The sequence below is a fragment of the Pararge aegeria genome, chromosome 17 (assembly GCF_905163445.1).
Source record: "Pararge aegeria chromosome 17, ilParAegt1.1, whole genome shotgun sequence".
Classification (NCBI taxonomy): domain Eukaryota; kingdom Metazoa; phylum Arthropoda; class Insecta; order Lepidoptera; family Nymphalidae; genus Pararge; species Pararge aegeria.
The window spans coordinates 7,952,308-7,970,739 of NC_053196.1; the positions used below are offsets into that span (position 1 = coordinate 7,952,308).

The 18,432-nt window shown below is 35.4% G+C and overlaps 3 protein-coding genes across 4 annotated transcripts in view; 2 read left to right on the plus strand and 1 right to left on the minus strand.

Moving 5' to 3' along the window:
• The first annotated feature begins 2,674 nt into the window (after positions 1–2,674).
• On the plus strand, positions 2,675–5,190 carry LOC120631108. Its single transcript, XM_039900549.1, has 2 exons — positions 2,675–3,038; positions 4,451–5,190. The coding sequence occupies exons 1-2, from the start codon at positions 2,870–2,872 to the stop codon at positions 5,119–5,121; spliced, it is 840 nt and encodes a 279-aa protein (XP_039756483.1). The 5' UTR covers positions 2,675–2,869; the 3' UTR covers positions 5,122–5,190.
• On the minus strand, positions 3,082–5,711 carry LOC120631107 (protein ALP1-like). Its single transcript, XM_039900548.1, has 2 exons — positions 5,184–5,711; positions 3,082–4,274 (listed from the first exon to the last, which is right to left on the minus strand). The coding sequence occupies exons 1-2, from the start codon at positions 5,486–5,488 to the stop codon at positions 3,401–3,403; spliced, it is 1,179 nt and encodes a 392-aa protein (XP_039756482.1). The 5' UTR covers positions 5,489–5,711; the 3' UTR covers positions 3,082–3,400.
• Positions 5,712–14,407: 8,696 nt separating this feature from the next.
• The window catches only part of LOC120630933 (rap1 GTPase-activating protein 1), a 204,507-nt gene continuing 200,482 nt past the window's right edge, over positions 14,408–18,432 (plus strand). For both annotated transcript variants that reach the window (XM_039900288.1, XM_039900291.1), the window contains exon 1: positions 14,408–14,613. Coding sequence is in view for 1 of the 2 variants with exons in the window: in XM_039900291.1 (XP_039756225.1) it covers positions 14,588–14,613 (26 nt within the window). In the remaining variant the exon portion in view is untranslated. The remainder of the gene's footprint in view (positions 14,614–18,432) is intronic.

Below are 18,432 nucleotides of genomic sequence, written 5' to 3' on the forward strand. Positions count from 1 at the left end.
TTGTTAGATGAAAGGTACCAGTAAAGCGCAGTATTTTCTCTAAAAAATCGTGATTACCACGAACGAACAATATAACTGTAATACGACTGAATAATTAAGCCACAATATTCAGCACTTTAATCCCCCCAAGACTGCTTGCTAAAAAGCCTAAAAGTAAAGAACTGAAATGTTGGATAGGAGCAGGTGTTACTTTGCTGAATTCAATGATAAGTTATGAAAATTAAGCTTAATTTGCTATCCTCCGCGAAAAGCAGGAGAATCTGTATGGTGTAATTTATAATTCCTTTACACCACACCAAAAAGATATTCGGCAATTTACTCTCCACGCATGTTTCGCTCCGACATCGGAGCATCCTCAGGAGATAGATCATAGAGATAGACTTTAAAACGAATAATTGTTAAGTGTCGTATGATTCATTTATTACGAAAACATATTTTTATTTATATTCCAAGTGAGATTAGTATTTATTTTCAATAAATAAAACTGCAAAATTAACACGTTAAATGCCATATTTAAAATTATGACGTCACGTCTCTATAAAAATAATGTATCACTTGAACTTCGAAAATCTCTCCGTATATTTAGTAATTTGAGGTTTCAAACTATCTAACTCTAGCTAAGGAAAAAGGATTTACTGAAGCTTTAATTTGGCTATGACGTCACGAGAGCGGCTATGACACCCGACATTCGTTTTCGCGGGAAATTACTTTTTAAAAATATAATTTGCAATTTATGCCAATAAAATTTTAGTTTCTGCAGATATAAGAAAACTTTTGGATATACTAAGTATATACATCCAATCATCATAGGCCACTTTTTCAAAATTAGTCATTATGCCCATACTTAGCATCTTATGTATACATCAGTTTGAATTGAAATAAGTAAATTCAATGGTTAAATTCAAAAGAAATAGTAAAAGGTCATTGACATGAACCAAGAAAAAAGGGGTGGCGATCGTTTAATTGTTTTGTTCCTTTTGTCCTGCTTTTGTGAATATTGTTACGCACTTGTGACTTGCTCCACCTTGCTCTGGACTGCATCTTGCTGCAAATTATAGAGGGGGCTCCGAAATGGCATTGTTTTGGATTTAAATGCTACATTACTGTTGCAGTGAAAGTGTGGATTGTTCAGCTGTGAAAGAATAAAGCGTGTTTAAAAAAAAAAACATGGTTTGGGTAAAAGTTACATTGATTATGGTTGAATTTCGACATAACGGAAAAGGTTTTTAAAATGACTACGATGTATATAAAAAAATGTTAAGATACTGGTTGATTTACTGTTTTAAAACAGAAATGTTTTCGCTGGTTAGCCCGACAAACCACATTGAAACAGCGTTGTGGGTGCTTTTGTCTCTCTATCCTACTAGAGATAGATGTCTCTAGTAGGATAGAGACTCTACGTCTTTGAGTCCTTCAACACCTGGTGTTCCATTGGCCGAGACTACTTTTTTTTTCCTATCCCGAGCTGCAGCCTTAAGCGAGGTCCAAGATAAGTTAGAAGCCTTAATTTCCGCTTCCAGAGACCGCTTCCATGTTGCCTTTGGCCTTCCACGTTTTCGCTTAGATGTCTCTAGTAGTGGGACATTAATACGATGAGGTTCATGATGAGGATGAGTGAAGTTCGCTCGATTATCCAAATCGAGTTATCTGAAAATAAAAATAAACACTTTTTGCAAGTGTTTTATAAACATAACAACGTGGGAAAACCATATTGCAACTGAAGGCAACCAAAGATTCCTATTAGAAAAAGATAATCCAATGCACTGGTTGAACCAGTTTTGATGTAGTTTAGCATACATCTAGCTTGCATCCTTGTGATAAACATACATTATAATTTATCTCTAGAAAGCTTGTGGCATTTTTACATAAGCTAAATGATGGCGCCACAAAGATCCTGCATACAAATTAGTTTGCATACTGTAGATACCAGATATTAAAAAGCCCAAAATAAACGCGAACGAAGTCACAGGCAACAGCTAGTATAAAATAATTCAAGTGAAAGTAGTAAACGTTTGCTCATCATACTGTATCATGTCTAACATGTCTTGGTCATATTAACATCAAACAGCGTGATATAATAAACTTAACTGTGTGAATAACAGCATCCCTTTGTGCTGTATTGTTGTTTTGTGGGAACGATTCTACTGGGTCACGCATACCAAAATTTCCATTTTAGTTACCATTGTCCGAAGGATAATAAGTTTACTCTTCTATAGGGGATTTGTCTCACAAAGTGGCCATTTTTTGAGATTACATTCTTTAAAAAAAGTTTAAGAGCTGGTTGTCTAGCGTACTAATACGCGCTATAACTTTCTGGGACTCGCCACTTACATCAACAATTTTTGAAAAGTAATTACATACACATTTGAAAATGGAACTCTTTGGCTGTAGAATAGTGTTGTACAGTTCTGTTCATCTAACTGTCAATTGTTTTTACATTATCGCGTAATTTTAGAAATAGCGTGTTTATGTATTTTTATTTCAGTCACTGGAATTTCCGTAAAATAAGTTATTATTCTATTATGTAATGAGCTTTACTGTTAGATGGCGTATCTGAATTTATAAATTGGATAAGTATTTTAAAGAAAAAAAGAGTAAGTTATTGTTAATTTTGCATCGATGGCATTAGGGCGCTTGTACACGCTAAGAAAAAACGCCGGGCGTACCCAAGAATTCGTGTCGTAACTAGAAAATAACTGTGTACACTGCTCGCAGCGGTGCACGAAAAAAAATCTTGTCTGCGCAAGACACGACGCGGCGAACGTTGTTGCGGAGCGGCGGGGGGGCGGTGTAGTAGGGTTGAGCCAGCCCAGTTTTTGTTGTGCGTTGTGCGTTTGGTGTGGACGTGTATTGCAGCGTAGAGTACAAAATGGCTGATGAGTTACTTATAACTTTAGTAGAAGGACGACCGGTATTGTGGGACAAAACTTTAGACATATATAAAGATAAAAGACTCACATACGAAGCATGGAGAGAAATATTTACTATCTTAAACAAAGACTTCGACGAAATGACAAATGTCAAAAAAAATGAATATGGTAAGTACATACAACATATTACTATCTTTTTACAATTTTCAAAAATACAGATTACTAGATATATTCTATATAGCTATATATTATTATAAATATTAATCATTGTCGTTACCCACATTAAATACATCTACAATAAAAGATTTAAGTTGCAAGCAATCATAAGTTCAATAGCGCTAAGTAGCATACGGACACGGCTTTGCTAAAAACGATAATGACTAATACTTATAATAAAATACGTATAAACATGAAAAAAAATATAACATGTAATTGTTTATTTAAACAATATGGCAGGTAAGAATAATTCCTTGTTTCACACTTTTTGGATTAAAATTTAGTAGTCGGGTTTTAGTTTTAGAACTTATTTTTTATGTGTATTTATCTTGCCATGGCAGTGATCCTTCATCAGAGGAAAAATATTCAGTATATTTTTGACGAATTTCGTCTGCTGTGAGATTATTGCCTTCTAAATGCAATGGACTATTTAATCGGTCTCGATTGATTAAAGGCTCAACGTGACCTTCTTCTGTATGAATAAAATTTTGCAAAACGCAAGTAGTTTTTACAATAGCAACTGTTAAATCGAGACTTAAGTTTAAAGATCGGTGCAGAATTCTCCATTTGTTGGCCATTATTCCAAATGCACACTCGACGTATCTTCTTGCCCTTGTCAAGCGATAATTAAATATCTTTTGTTCTTTTGTGAGTTCGTTACCACCGTAGGGTCGAAGTACGTTAGCATGAAGTGCGAAAGCTTCATCAGCTACAAAAACATATGGTAATATATAGTTAGTATTTATTATAGAGCATGGGGATGGTATGTTTAACGTATTGTCAACAAGTTTTTTCCAAAACTGTGTTTCTTTGAAAACATTTGAATCACATTCTTTACCATACGACCCTACATCAATAAAAATGTAATTGTAGTTGGAATCCACAATAGCCATGAGAACAATAGAAAAGAAATGTTTATAATTTAAAAACATTGATCCACTTTCTTCGGGTTTAATTATTCTAATATGTTTCCCGTCCAGTGCTCCAAGACAGTGTGGAAAATTGGCATTTATTTCATATCTTTGTGCTATATTCAACCATTCTTCTTGTGTTGGCATCCGCATATAAACTGTAGATAATTCTGACCAAATATGATGAGTAACTTCACGTACAATGTTCGCTATTGTTTTTATTCCGATTCGAAAATCGAAATGAAGACGTGCGAAGGTATCTCCAGTTGCCATGTATCTGTAAAAAATTGTAACAATGTCTTAGAGCAAGAACACACTTGCAACTTGCAGTGCGATTAATTGCAAGTGTGTTCTTACTCTTACAATGAGGTCATTTCCTTTTTTATATGAAGTTTATGTCTACTTGCAATAGATGGTACCTACTTTCTAACGGTAGTTCGTTTTTTGTTTCAGCAAAGTCTACAGCAAAAAAATGGACAAGTTTGCGAGATAGGTGGATGAAATGTCACAGAAGACTTAAAGAAATGAAATCGGGATCGGGTGCTAAGAAGATTCGTAAATGTGATTTTTACGACGAAATGTTATTTTTGACAAAAATTGTAACACGCCGAGACACTGAGTCAAATATACCCGAAACAACAAACGTGGAAAAAAGTCCCGTAGAACATACACCGATCGCGAAAAAAAAGAAACAGGATGTTAGCGAGGTGGACAAAAATATGGCAGAATTTATAAAGGCTGTTACCAAAGAAGAAGAGAGCCGTGCCATGTCATTTTTTAAAAGTATAGCTCCGAGTGTTGATAAGTTCAGTGATGAGGAAATGGTGGATTTCCAGTTTGAAGTTTTAAAACTTGTGCGTTCTACGCAACAACGAAAGGGAAGTGATGTTCAGCATCAATGGAGTACTGAGTATTACAAAACAACGCAGCCTTCTACGTCGTCATTTAACGTACCCGGCCCATCATACTCGACTCGACCAGGTTACAGTACTCAAAAATCTACATCCATTGAATTTGACACCGAAACTATTAGTAGTGTGGAAACATCGCATACAGATGAATTTCACTTTGACTTTTCTGAAGAATATGAACATGTGGAGTCTGTTGAATTTGGAAACATGTAACACTTCAAAGACATTTATTATTGTATAACGTTCAAATCAATATGCTTAAAAAAATTACTTACCTTAATGTTACGGCCAATCTAATGTATGGAGGAATACTTTCTCGCATTTTGGTATTTTCATGTCGTATATTATTTTCTATTGTTGTCAAAAGCTTGTCAAACGTAGACATTTTCATGCGAAAATAATCCACAAATTTTTCCTCATGTTGTCGCATGACACGGTAAAGGGTAATGAACCCGCCAAACCCATTTTTCTCTTGTATAATTGGATGAACCCAGTAAAGTCTCTTGTTTTTTGTTTCCTTTTTTATTTTGTTATAATAATAATATGCAATTATCATTCTTTTTTGCTTTGTAGTTAACATTTATATAAATAAACGAAACTCACTGATTACACTTGTTATTACTTGCGCGCCCTACGCCCGACTGTCGACTGCACGAAAAGAATCGTGTCGTGTACACGTTTCCATTGGTCTTGTCTGCGGAAGACACGAAAAGTTTTCGTGTGTGGAACAGACAAAATTCTTGTCGTCTACACGAAAAATTTGTCTTGTCTGTCGCAGGAACGGCAAATTTTCTTAGCGTGTACAAGCGCCCTTAATCTCCTAGGATTGCTTGTCGAAGCGAAACGTGCATAGGCTATAGGAGATCTGTCTGGTAATACCAATAACAATCTTCAAACAAAGAGTAATAGAGCTCTCGGTGACAGAGCTCGTCCGGGGAAGTACCTACTACCGCCATGCTTATATCTGGCGCCAAGCAGCATTGCTGCGTATCGGTCTGAAGGTCACGGTTGTCGGTTTTATTACAGACACATGAGTCTTATAAAACCAAAGCCTTAGGTTGCTGGACACGGCACTTTTAGGACACGTTCTTTGCATGGCCTGCGAAGTTTTGCTTTGTTTATAGGCTAAGGTTTTCTACATACAATCAAGCGTGACATATGCTTAGACCGTCAATTATTAAAATTAAAATAAAAAAACAAAGCACAGAACATTGCATGCCAAAAATTCAATACACCAATAGGACGTAAAATTTTACGGACGTAAGTTTATTTTAAATAAACTGTTGCCCGCGTTCTACGCCCGCATTTATTGCGCCTTATTACCAATCCCGTATGAACAATTTATTTTCCTTAGATAATAAGTAGCCTCTCCTTCCATTCAACTAACTATGCCAAAAACAAGTCTATTGGTTCATAAGTTATGGCGTAAAGTAAGAACAAACAAACATATTATGGTTTAAATTTGAAAAGCATCACAATAAATAATATCTAAAACGGTTAGGAGTATAACACAATTTCACCTAAAGCACTTACTTTTCAATTAACGTGTATTTCCACTCTGAGCTGAGCTTAATTTTAATCGCCAAGAGATTGCGTTGCAGACTGCAGTACGACTCTTTGGGTTTCATGAGCTAGAAATACTAAATAACATTTCAGATTGGAATTAATGTTAGATTCAATATTCTTCAATCAACCGTTCAGCGTTCCAAATATCTAGTAAACAAACTTTATTAAGGAAGCAGATAGCGCATTGGGTAGGAGCTCGACTTCACTTTCAGGGGGCCGAGTTTGAATCCCATGAACCTCTAACTTTTCTAAGTTGTATGCGTTTTAATAAACTAAAGTATCACTTGGAGAAGGAAAACATCGTGGGGAAACCTGTATGCCTGAGAGCTCTGTTTTCTGACATTATGTTCTCAAAGGTGTGTGGAGTCCAGCAGTCCAAACTGGGCCTCATGGTGGGACTAGACTTGTCTTATCTCAGTGACAGAACCCAAAGGGTTTGTATAAAAGACATTAAGTCGCAGGGGTCGGCTACTTCAATGGGTGTCCCACAGGGTTCAATTTTGGGTCCCTTCCTATTTTTGGTGTATATGAATGATCTACCACACCATGTCAGTGAAACCTGTGACATTGTACTGTTTGCAGATGATACATCTCTAATTTTTAAAACTGATAGAGGTAGAGATAACTCTGACGATGTAAGCCGTGCTATGTCGCATGTGTCGCACTGGTTTACTGTCAATAATTTACTTTTAAATGCAAAAAAAACTAAGTGTTTGGAATTTATTTTACTAAATGTAAAGAAAGTTAATAAAAATAGAATAATAAATGGAGAATCACTAAAAATGGAAGATTCCGCAGTTTTTCTGGGCATGCCCTTGGATTGCAAGCTTCAGTGGGGTACCCATATAGATACACTAGCAGGTAAACTAAGCTCGGCTGCCTACGCCGTCAGGAAAATTAGACAGATTACTGACGTAGAAACAGCAAGACTTGTTTACTTTGCGTACTTTCATAGTGTGATGTCTTTCGGGATCTTATTATGGGGCAAAGCTGCTGATATTGAAACTATATTCATATTGCAGAAAAGAGCTGTACCGTCAATATATAAACTTAAATCACGTGAATCCCTCCGTGAAAAATTTAAAGAAATAAGTATCCTTACGGTAGCCTCACAATATATTTATAACAATATAGTATTTGTAAGACAACATATTAGTCTTTATAAACTAAAAGTGGATATAAACAGTCGACTTACAAGAAATGGTCATAAATTAGTGACATCTGCATATCGTCTGCGAAAGGTGCAGAAGTCATTTGTGGGACTGAGTATACGCTTTTATAATATGATTCCTAAGGTAATTTTGGACCTACCAATGCATAAGTTTAAAGAATGTGTTAAAACACATTTATTACAGCGAGGTTATTATACAATTGATGAATTTCTTAATTCTCTCACAAGATAGAAAAATGAATTTTAAAATGTAAAATGTAAATTGTTAATGTTGGAAAAGAGCAACTGCTGAGTTTCTTGCGGGCTTCTTCTCGGTAGAATCTGCCTTCCGAACCGGTGGTAGAGTCACTACACACAGACAGATTTGACGTTTCAAAAGTGCTTATATTAGGCCTACTTGAAATAAATGAATTTTGAATTTTGAATTATTCGAGATTTATTTATGAAACCCCGACCCAAAAACGACGAGGTGTTATTAGTTTGATGTGTCTGTGCCATTGTATTTCCCACGCGGACAAACCCATTCTGATTTTATAGTACAATACTATACACAAAAAAAAATGCCGATTTGTGTCAGCTGCCATCCCCGATTTGAAATTGAAATACTCCCTCACTAACTGTATCGGTTTTGAAATTGTATTAATAGGTACTTATCAATGCTGTACAAATTTAAATAATCAAAGTCAAATATTTCTATTCTATTCAAATAGGCACATAAAAGTGACTTTTGATGCGTACTTTACAAGTAAAATATGGCATAGTGAGTTGATGGCGATAACTAAATTCGTCATATTAAAACTAAAGCTATGAGGGTTTCAAACGCGCCCGTGTCTAAGAAATAGACCACAACACTTAGCGGGTTGTTTTTCTTCTATATCACATGTCACATTATCATTAGAAACTATTTAAGAAGCAACCTGGGTAGAGAAATAATTTACACCCAAGCTTTTTTTATCGTTGATTACACCCAAGCTTTTTTTATCGTAGTCCTTAAATCATAAAACTTTTCTATAAGCTTACGTTTAATACTTAATTAAACTTTGAACTTTTAAGAGACATCTCCAAGATATCAACAGGTAGTTTATGGTAAATCTTGTAAACAATTTCCTCTAAATGAATTACTTATGTAGTCTCGTATATTGCATTGCAAGTTTATTTTTGCTTCCAATGTTCAAATTATTTCAGTTACATTTTCCTTTAAATTTAGACATATTATTGTGAACATACATTGAATTTTCAAACATGTATTGGCTAAAGACTTTCATTATCTTAACATCTTTAATCTTGTCTCTCAATGACTCTCTAAGACCCATTTTATAGATCGCACGAACAGCCCTCTTCTGCAGCACGAATATAGTGCTTCGCTTACCCCATTATAAATTTTCATATGACATAATGCTGTGAAAGTAACTAAATAGACTAGCCCAGCAGTTTCTATGGCGGTCATATGGCGTATCTTCTTTAACATCTAAATTAATCTGGTTTAACGTGAAGCTCAACAAGGTTTTGTAATTCTGTTAGCAAGAAATTTTAAGTTTTATTATGTACCTACATAATAAAACCAACTTTAAATTCCTTACACTTGATTGTAGGTTTAGCTGACTACAAAATGTTCTTGTACGTCGAAGATCGTTTTGTTAATAGGCTACCTACGGGGTTTACAAAAGCTACCACTTACGTTGCTCCTGGTGTTTTAGAAGGTTTCATCATGCTATAATTATTTTGAATCGGCTCGATCCCTTACGAGAAATCGTGCAAAATTATCTGCTTCGGGCATTTTGAAATTGCATTTTAGAGAACATTAAAGTTATGTGCTTCAACTGAACTCTTCTCTGTATTTTTGCGTTTTAGAATTTTTTTTACGAAATCACTGTATGAATTGAAAGCACAAAGTGTTTATTTGATCAAAAGCTAAGAGAAGAAATAAATAATTTTTCACACCAAATAAATACGAAAGTGAGAGTGTCAAAACCAGCTACCTCCATTAGCAATTTCATGGATAACCTTACCTTGTACATACAACTGTAAATATTTTACCATAGTGTCCTAAATGCAGATTAATTAAGTACAAAATTTAAGATCTAAAACGACTAACTAGAAACATTGAAACTATGGAGAGTAATTTCAAAGTATTTAAATAAGATTTTAATTGTTTGTGAAACAACTGAAAAGTAAAGAGACAAGTAGGTACTGTTTCCCATAATATCAACAAGCTATAAAAAGAGGCTACGAACCAGTTTGGGATATAACTAATTTCATGGCAACAATCACCTTGCGTGTTGCAAAAAAATCTAATTTAAATTTTTCTGAAACACGTTCTGATAAAATTTATGATGAATGCATTAGAAGTCGGTCAGGTCAAACACGATCATGCTCTCATCGGAACCGAGAGTAAACGAGATTCGAAACGAGATTACGATTACAATTGAAGATCAGGTAATAGGTAACAAGTTGGAGAAACCGGTCAATATGTTAATAATGTTGCAGATATAAAACAATTTGTTATTCATAACAGAATTCATGTAAACTTAGAATAAGATTATTAAAAATTAGAATAAGATTATTAAAAATTAGAATAAGATTATTTTTTTGCAACTAATCCTATTTATAAGTGACACTACCTTTTGATAAACGTTTCTTACATGATAAACTCAAGGTGCCCGTAAACGGTTCAAATTCTGACTTACAAATTTGAATTGCAATAATTATCCTAAATTCCTTTTCTTTGTTTCAGGTAAGTTCTTGCACCAGGCAGTGATTTTCAGATGGCCGGAAAGTGCTTATTATGTAATTATATAGTTCTGTATACCTACTACCTAACGTCTTCAATTAGAAAATTCCCTCATTCATAAAAGTGTCACACAAAACAATAATTACACAACGTCGATTATGCTGGATTTCTGTTCAAAAGAGTGGACTTCTCGAATACACTACACTTCTAAGTTGTACATTTCTAAGTTGTTCTATAAAACAAATGAAAAACAACTCGTACGTTCTACAAAATATTTGTTTAACAAATTGCCTATCTACATCAAATGAATACAGAAGCAAAAGGCCGAAGACATTACAAACAATCCCCGTGGGTAATTTTTGAACGTTTGAAGTCCCATGTTGAGTTAATTACAGGTCAAACTGGGTTACGACCCTTTTCAAGCTTTAGAAGAATGGACCAAGTGTACTTTTGTGCTATAGAGTCAGCAATTTGTGAGGTCATTGCCTTGAAAGTACATAAAAGTGCCTGTTATATTTAAGTATTACTGTAATTTAAGTTGGCACATTTTTCGAAGGAATTCGATACACCGTAATAAAACACTCGTAATTATTCAAAGTTCTCCGTCTTCCAAAGTAGCATCCAGAAGTTAGATTTTAGCGAAGTCTCCAAAGTTACATTAAACATTGAGTCAATTTACGAAAATATGTGAGATATCCTCGAAGTTAAATAAACTTATGGGGTAATGAAATATAGACAATTATCTAACGTTACATTACGTCTGGCGCGCATTGCCAATTTAAACTTCATAGCTGACAATAATGCTCTTTCGCACTACTTCCTGCTATCGGGGTTGATAATATGCTCACGTGTGTTTGTTTTAATCAGGTTTCACACGTGCCTAGCTTACGACATCGTAGACGTGTTCCATAAGTGGTTCCTAAACGCTTTACTAGCTACCAAATAAGGAGAGCAATAAGAAATATTTCTATCACAATACCATTTCCATGAAATCAAATCCACTTAGGATTATTTAAAAGCATGTCAAGGCATTTTTATGTATCTACATAAGGGAAGGTGTAAATCTTGAGGCTCAAAGGTAGAACTTCTTTTACTAGAAGGTAGTCTGTATCTCTCAGTTGACACGAAATTTCACTATGGTACGTTGCCATCAAATAACACCCAAACCATTATTAGATATAACGTTATTGTATCTGCCTACCGAGTTGAAATGAACTCAGTTGGTAACTTCGCTTTCAGAATTCAATATATGGATTTAACAGTTTACTTGTTAGCATCTTTTTTCTTAGCTAGATTTGCTGTTAATTGAGATACAGAATCGACCCGCTGGTGGTGAATTTTCAGTCTAACATGGCAGGTAAGCTGTAAACGGTTTGAAAACACCAGCGGACTAGAATGCTACATCGCTTGGCGGCACGTATTGCCCTCCTACACCAGAAACCTCCAATCTGACCAAACCAGAGAAAATTCTGAAATCCAAATTGCCCATATCTGGATCGAATCCAGGACCCGCCCCCCAAACTTAAAAGAGCACAGCGCTCACCACTGCGCCAGAGACATCGTCAAGGACTAAGTATAATCTGAAGCAAAGAATAAACATCTTATGTCATCAAAATGTCAACTAAACTCTGTTAAGCATTTTATCGTTCCAATTAGCAGTTCAGAAAACAAAACGTCCCCATTTCAAAACACACCCTTATAAGTCTACAGGTGGTCGCACTAGCACAGTGACCCGGATTTCATACCCGCGGGACGTCCCGGACCCATTGACGATAATCTTTTCATCTCGCACGCAAATTAGGAGACTTTATCTCGATAACAGACACAATGGGTCGAGTACACTAACGTTTTGCTTGAGGCCTTTACGTCTCTAACCGTTTAATGATTTACCTTCTGTTACTTACTAACGTGATGCATCAAACAATTGGTAAACCTTCGCTATCGTTACAAATTAAATAGCTAAATTATAGGTACATCAATATAAACATTCAGTTTAGTAAGTAGTACTACTAAGTTAACTACTCTTTTTGGTTAGTAACGTTGTCAGAGTATTTCAGCGTGCAGAATCGTACCGACAACACCTAGGCTTTAATATTTCTCATTCTCTGGCTTTATGAATAATTAAAGGCTGCGATCCAAGATCGCCGGCTTAACCGTGCACTATGAAATGCTAAGTCATACAGTTGTTTTGAACTGGAAACATCACGTTACAGCAGTTTGAGGCTGTTGAGTGAAGATCCATCATTTTAGTATTTGTATTAATTTAAAGCGGCAATAGTCTTGCGGTAGGGACTTCGACTGCACTTTAGGAGAACCGAGTTCGAATCCCAGAACCACTAACTTTTCTTAGTTTTGTTAGTTTTAAGCAATTAAAATATCACATGCTTAAACAGTAAAGAGAACATCGTGAGGAAACCTGCATTGCCTAGGAGTTCTCAATAATGTTCTCAAAGACGTGTGGAGCATACCAATCTGCATTGGGCCCGTGTGGTGGATTAAGGCCTAAACCCTTCTCATTTTTTTAGGTTATTGGTTAATATGAAAAGGATTATGATTAATTCAAACTCGCTGCCTTAAGCCATATACGCGAACAGACGTTCTGGTTTCAAATTGATAGTCAGTTTGCCTTTGCATACGGACTACTTGCAAACCTGAAAGATTCTCGCCAAAAATTGTGAACCTCGAATAGGAATTTTAAGAAGTCACAATATTTTCTTTAAACGAATCAAGCGCTAGAAGAAGGTAGACAATGACATCCTATATTATGCTAAAAGCAGTCTACAATATATTCCTGTTTACGTGTATAGGTACTTAGGGACGTCTCCAGGTAGATTATCGTGGTACATTAGTATGCGTCGCGAAACGGAGTGAAGAGGCGTGTAGCATCAGTAAGATACAGTGACTAACACACGACTAATGATGCCCCGGTGAACTGTGGAATACATTACCTAAGTAACGGCACACAGCCCTTTGTTGAGGCAGTAAAGGTTTTGCATTTGGCATAAACGTTTCCTTCTAGCCTTTGCAGCTGGTTTTGCCTGCGTTCTGTTCGTAGAAAATGGATAGGTAAAAGCAGATTAAAGCGAATGCTATACCGCTTCACCGCGTCCAACTTGCATCTTTAGCGGAATTCGAGTTGCGTTCAGCGTGCGACCAATCAAAATATATTTCACGAACGTGCACTTCTTGTGATTGGTTTCGTGCTGGCCGCAAACTTGAACACCGCGCCGCTGTCGAAGCAAGTTGAACGTCGCGGTTTAGCCTTGCTTTAACATATTATAAAACATATAAACAACCGGTGGCATGCTAAGTGACCGCATAAAGTTTGTAAAAAAAATTGCACGCTACCACCAACCGGGATAGGCGCGATGAATGATGACGTCAGCCTTAAGAGTTTTGCATACGGGTTAGACACATTGGTTTCGCCTTCGCCTTAAAAACATAACACTTCCGCAATTGCCAATAATTATTCTAGATGGTAGACTCTTGTATTGTATTTATTGGACGGTCAAATCAGAACGAACAAAGGGTAGAAAGATAATTACGTACCTAGGTAGGTTACAACTAAGTAACCAACTAATAAGTATCTACCTACATAACCACAAAGACAAGTTTTTGTTTAATTTCAGCATTTTTTTAAAATTGTTATAATCAAAATCACCAAATCCTAAAAGTATAACACATATTACACGTTAATAAAAGCAAGGCATAAGTATTTCGGTACATAGCGACCTAGGTATTTTTTTACTTTCTACCTTTCTATATTCAAATAAAAACGTATTAAAATACTTTGTCTATGCATTAAAAACACTTCATGCCTACTCATCTTGTTAATTTTGACACCGCTTATTTGAATAACAATTTATTGAACCCTCTAACCCTATTTGATAAATTGTATGATGGATACGTACCCCTGATCGGTGGCCCGCTGCATCCTCGGCGCAAGCGCAGCGAACAACCGCCGTCTTTACGAGCTTTAACCAATCAGAAACTTGGAAGCGTCACTCAAAAATGTAGTTGTCGTCCGCTTGTATTACGGTGTGGTTGTGCCGCTCGTTCGTATTAAAACCGTCACGAGCATCGGACTTATTCGAATTTTGAATTTGCTAAAATGGACTACTCAGTGATAATGTGCGTGTTCAAGATTTAGGAATTTTAATGGATATTGTTCTTATTAAAACTTATTAGTTTATGTGGCTGGATTGTTTATTATGGTGATCGTCAGCGTTTTTAACAGGTCAGTGACAATTATTCTGAGCATATTTTGTTTGATTTTTTTTGTTGTTGTTAATAATTATGTGCACGTTCTTGTTATTGCTTCGTTTATTTAACAAAATGAATAATTGCTTAAAAATCTATCCCTAAGTCCTGAACTTTCTCTTGGACTTTTTAACATAAATTCGTATAGTCGTTAGGTACCTAATTATTGTTAGGTAGATATTTAAAGTAAATATACAGAATAATATATCTACTTTGTGTTACAATTCTTTCTCTTCCGGCTGATTTCCTCTATTATATCAATGTTATGTATAAAGCCCACATAACTGATAGGAACAACGTTTACATATTTATGTATCATCGCCTAATTTAGAATTCATTTGTTTAGTTCATTGTTACGATAAATTCATTACGATTCTTGTTAGGTACTTACGCCTGTTATTTTTTATATTTTTGCCTTCCATTTCTACCATATTCAACGTAGCGTTATGGTTTTAGATAGCTTTGCGCAGCGAGATAATTTGACCTACAGGCCCTTACAATACCATAGGTCAAGATGCCTACATAATGATGGAAAGTGGTGATAAAATAGGTACCTATCTGCCTATGGTGGCCATTGCACAGCTACCTCAATATTTTTACATCCTACAGTACCTACCTATTTGTAAAATACTCTTCCAACTTGAAGTTGCAAAATGGCATGCTGCGCAAGAAATATACCTAGACTTCTGGTTATGCGATTAGTGAAAAGAATACATTTACAAAGGTTTTTTTACAAGATTAAACTCACGCTGGGGTCTGAAGCTACATATTTTAAGGAAAAAGGTAGGTGGGCAGGGTACCACACAGTGGTACCCTGCCCACCTACCTTTACCTACCTGGGTGGTCAGGGTTGGTTCATAGATCGAAGTTAGTAGGTATTTCAAAGAATTAGGCCACACGAACTCAATGACCTACCCGTGTTATACCTAGTAAATATATAAAATGTGGGAATTGGAAACGCTTCACAATAAAATAATTACTTACCTACCTACAAACTTAGATACAAATGTAAAGTACAATGTTTCTTGTTTTCTTTTTTACCGCTACCAAAAGCATCCAATCCTCCCTCTGCATGTCGGCGAGACAAAAACAATAAATTTATGTGTCAAGCCAAGCTTCTAATGATTTCTTCCATCTGTCATCGAATCAGCCGTCATACCCCCCCAGAGATGACGATTCATTGACAGGTGTCATAGATAAAGATGAATGAATTTTTTGTAAGTTTAAGATAGGTCAGTGATACCTACCTATAATTTTTTAACTACAAGTATGAACGTTTTTTCAGTTGTATGTTTGTGCATAATGTACCTAGATAGAAATGTAATAGTTAAATAAAATTATCATAGCATTACCATCAGTATTGATTGAGAATTTTGCACGATATGTAGGTAGGTAGATAGTTTTTTATTGTTTGATAATTGATTAACCTATAATTGTTGATGAACCTAGGTATACCAAAATCAATCGTTAATAACTTACCAGGACTGTATCAATCCTTATATATTTTTATACACTGTGTCACAAAACTATTGATAGGTACCTACTATCATTTTCCTACTATGCCCTGTAGATAAAGATAGCATAGGTACATTCAATTCAATGAATAATCTTTAATTTAAAAAATTAAATATATATTTGTGATACCAGAGGTCTATAATTCCTCAAAAACATTAACTGTCCAGCATTCAGAAGAAACAACTGCCAAAAAGTAACACAAAATGCATCCGTCAACTTCCGTAACATATCCGCAACACAGTCGTATTTTACCGTCACACTCTGACGCGTGATACAATATTTGCTTTTTTTCTCTCCATTTTTTGCTACCTCTTCCTCTTTGTAAGTAATTTATAAATGAATAAATCATCATCAACGTCGATTTAAACGATTTCGAACTTTATTTTTTGCGCATTAGAGAACGTATTGAGTTTGGAGGTTCGTCGCGCTTCCGATTACGCACGCGAAATGGAAACTGATCTTTGAATATGCATGTGCACGCATGGCGTCGCCCAGCTGCACACTTCCATGCATAAAGCTGTTTCCTCTCAGAATTGAAGTTGTAAAAACAAACGTCCTATTAGCCGCATGGCCATAACTAGATAACCACAAGTGCGGTTGTGTCAGCTTTTTGAACATGACGATTGATTAAGCGTATGTGTAACCTATTAATTACTACATCCCGATGGTGTAGAATTTCATTTGTACATGATTCATATAACTGTATTGATATGAACCTTTTTTGCATGGTCATTGTGTTATTTGAATTGATCTCAATTAATGATCAATAATTTAATATATCCACAAGTCACTGAATCAGATTATTAGGAATAAAGACGACAGCTTATGTGTGTTAGTATGGGATTAAATAATTGCAAAGAAACAGTAGGTGCTAGATCTCCTCCCACACCCAACCCATATAAATTGAGGCATTAACATTCTCTAATAAAGCAATTAACCTGAAATAATATAAAAGTCATACAAATTCCCATAAACTTTAATTTTTCATACACATACCCGTATGTATAATTAAAAAAAAGCATGAGACTTCTGAGAAAAGTTGCTATAGAGCGAATCAGATAAGATTAAGACTCAGTTGTAAAACGGAAAGTATTTATGGCAATTAACAGCGACTTTATTATTTACCTACGCTGCAGTTTTCGCTAGCTTTATAATTAAGAAAATAAGTGGCTTCTTCAATGAGAATTTATAAGAGAGTGACCAAAGATCGTACTAAAAATAAATAAAAAAATCTGTTTTTTTCTGAACTTTCTGTCTGAATTTCTAATATTATTCCTTAACCATACGAGTACAGCAATAAATTTTCTTATCTCTACACAATAGAAACATCAAGGGACACTGAGTATTGACGGGAAATATTGTCGTTTAAATCTTTGTCTTCTGTCCATTCTCGTGTAGTCAAGTGGGATGGCTGTCCGCTATGAATCACTGAGTCTTCGCCCACGAGCTCATTTACCCCTCTAAGCACTCTAACTTTGTTTTGGTACTGTGACTTTATTGGAATACTACATCTATTATGTATGACAAACTTCTATTATTCATGGTAAATGTATTTGGTGGTTAACTAAGGCACTGGAAAATCCTCGAAATGTCCTTATATTTTATTACGGTGTTCTAGTTCAGTAGTAATATATGAATTGAATGCGTCGTTGGTGTAGTGGTGAGCTTGTTCGACTGCAGGTCACGGGGTTTGATCCCCGGGGGGGCTTATAGGGTTTTCTTTATAAAAATTCTTCGTACGTTAGTGGCTTTAGCCAGCTGTAAGAGATAGCATCTGTGTCAAATTTTATGTTAAATAGGTACGTCCTGCAACCTACCAAAGTTAATCTAATTTATAAAATTCTCGTGTCATAATGTTCGGGGACAAATTCCTTTAAAACGGCTTGACTGATTTTTATGATTAATTTTTGCATTTTCGGTAGGTCTGAGAATCGGTCGTAAACACTTTTTCAACCCCTAAGTGACAAGGGGGGTCCACCCTTTTGCGAAATTATTTTGGACTAATAGCATACCATTTACCATTATTTTCAAAAACTCAAAACAAGCGTGGACGTAGTTGTTGGCAACAGCTAGTACGTATGTATTATTTGTATTCAGTTTTAAAAATCATTTTGTTGTTGCTAGTATTAATCTATACCTAATAATAAACGTAATTTTGAGGTATTTATAAAAACACTTATTCACACATACACCTGTTTTTGTATTAGTAAAAATCTGGGTCCAAAACTCATTTCATGCTTGGTTTGAATAGATAAAATACTTAGATATAAATATTATCTTA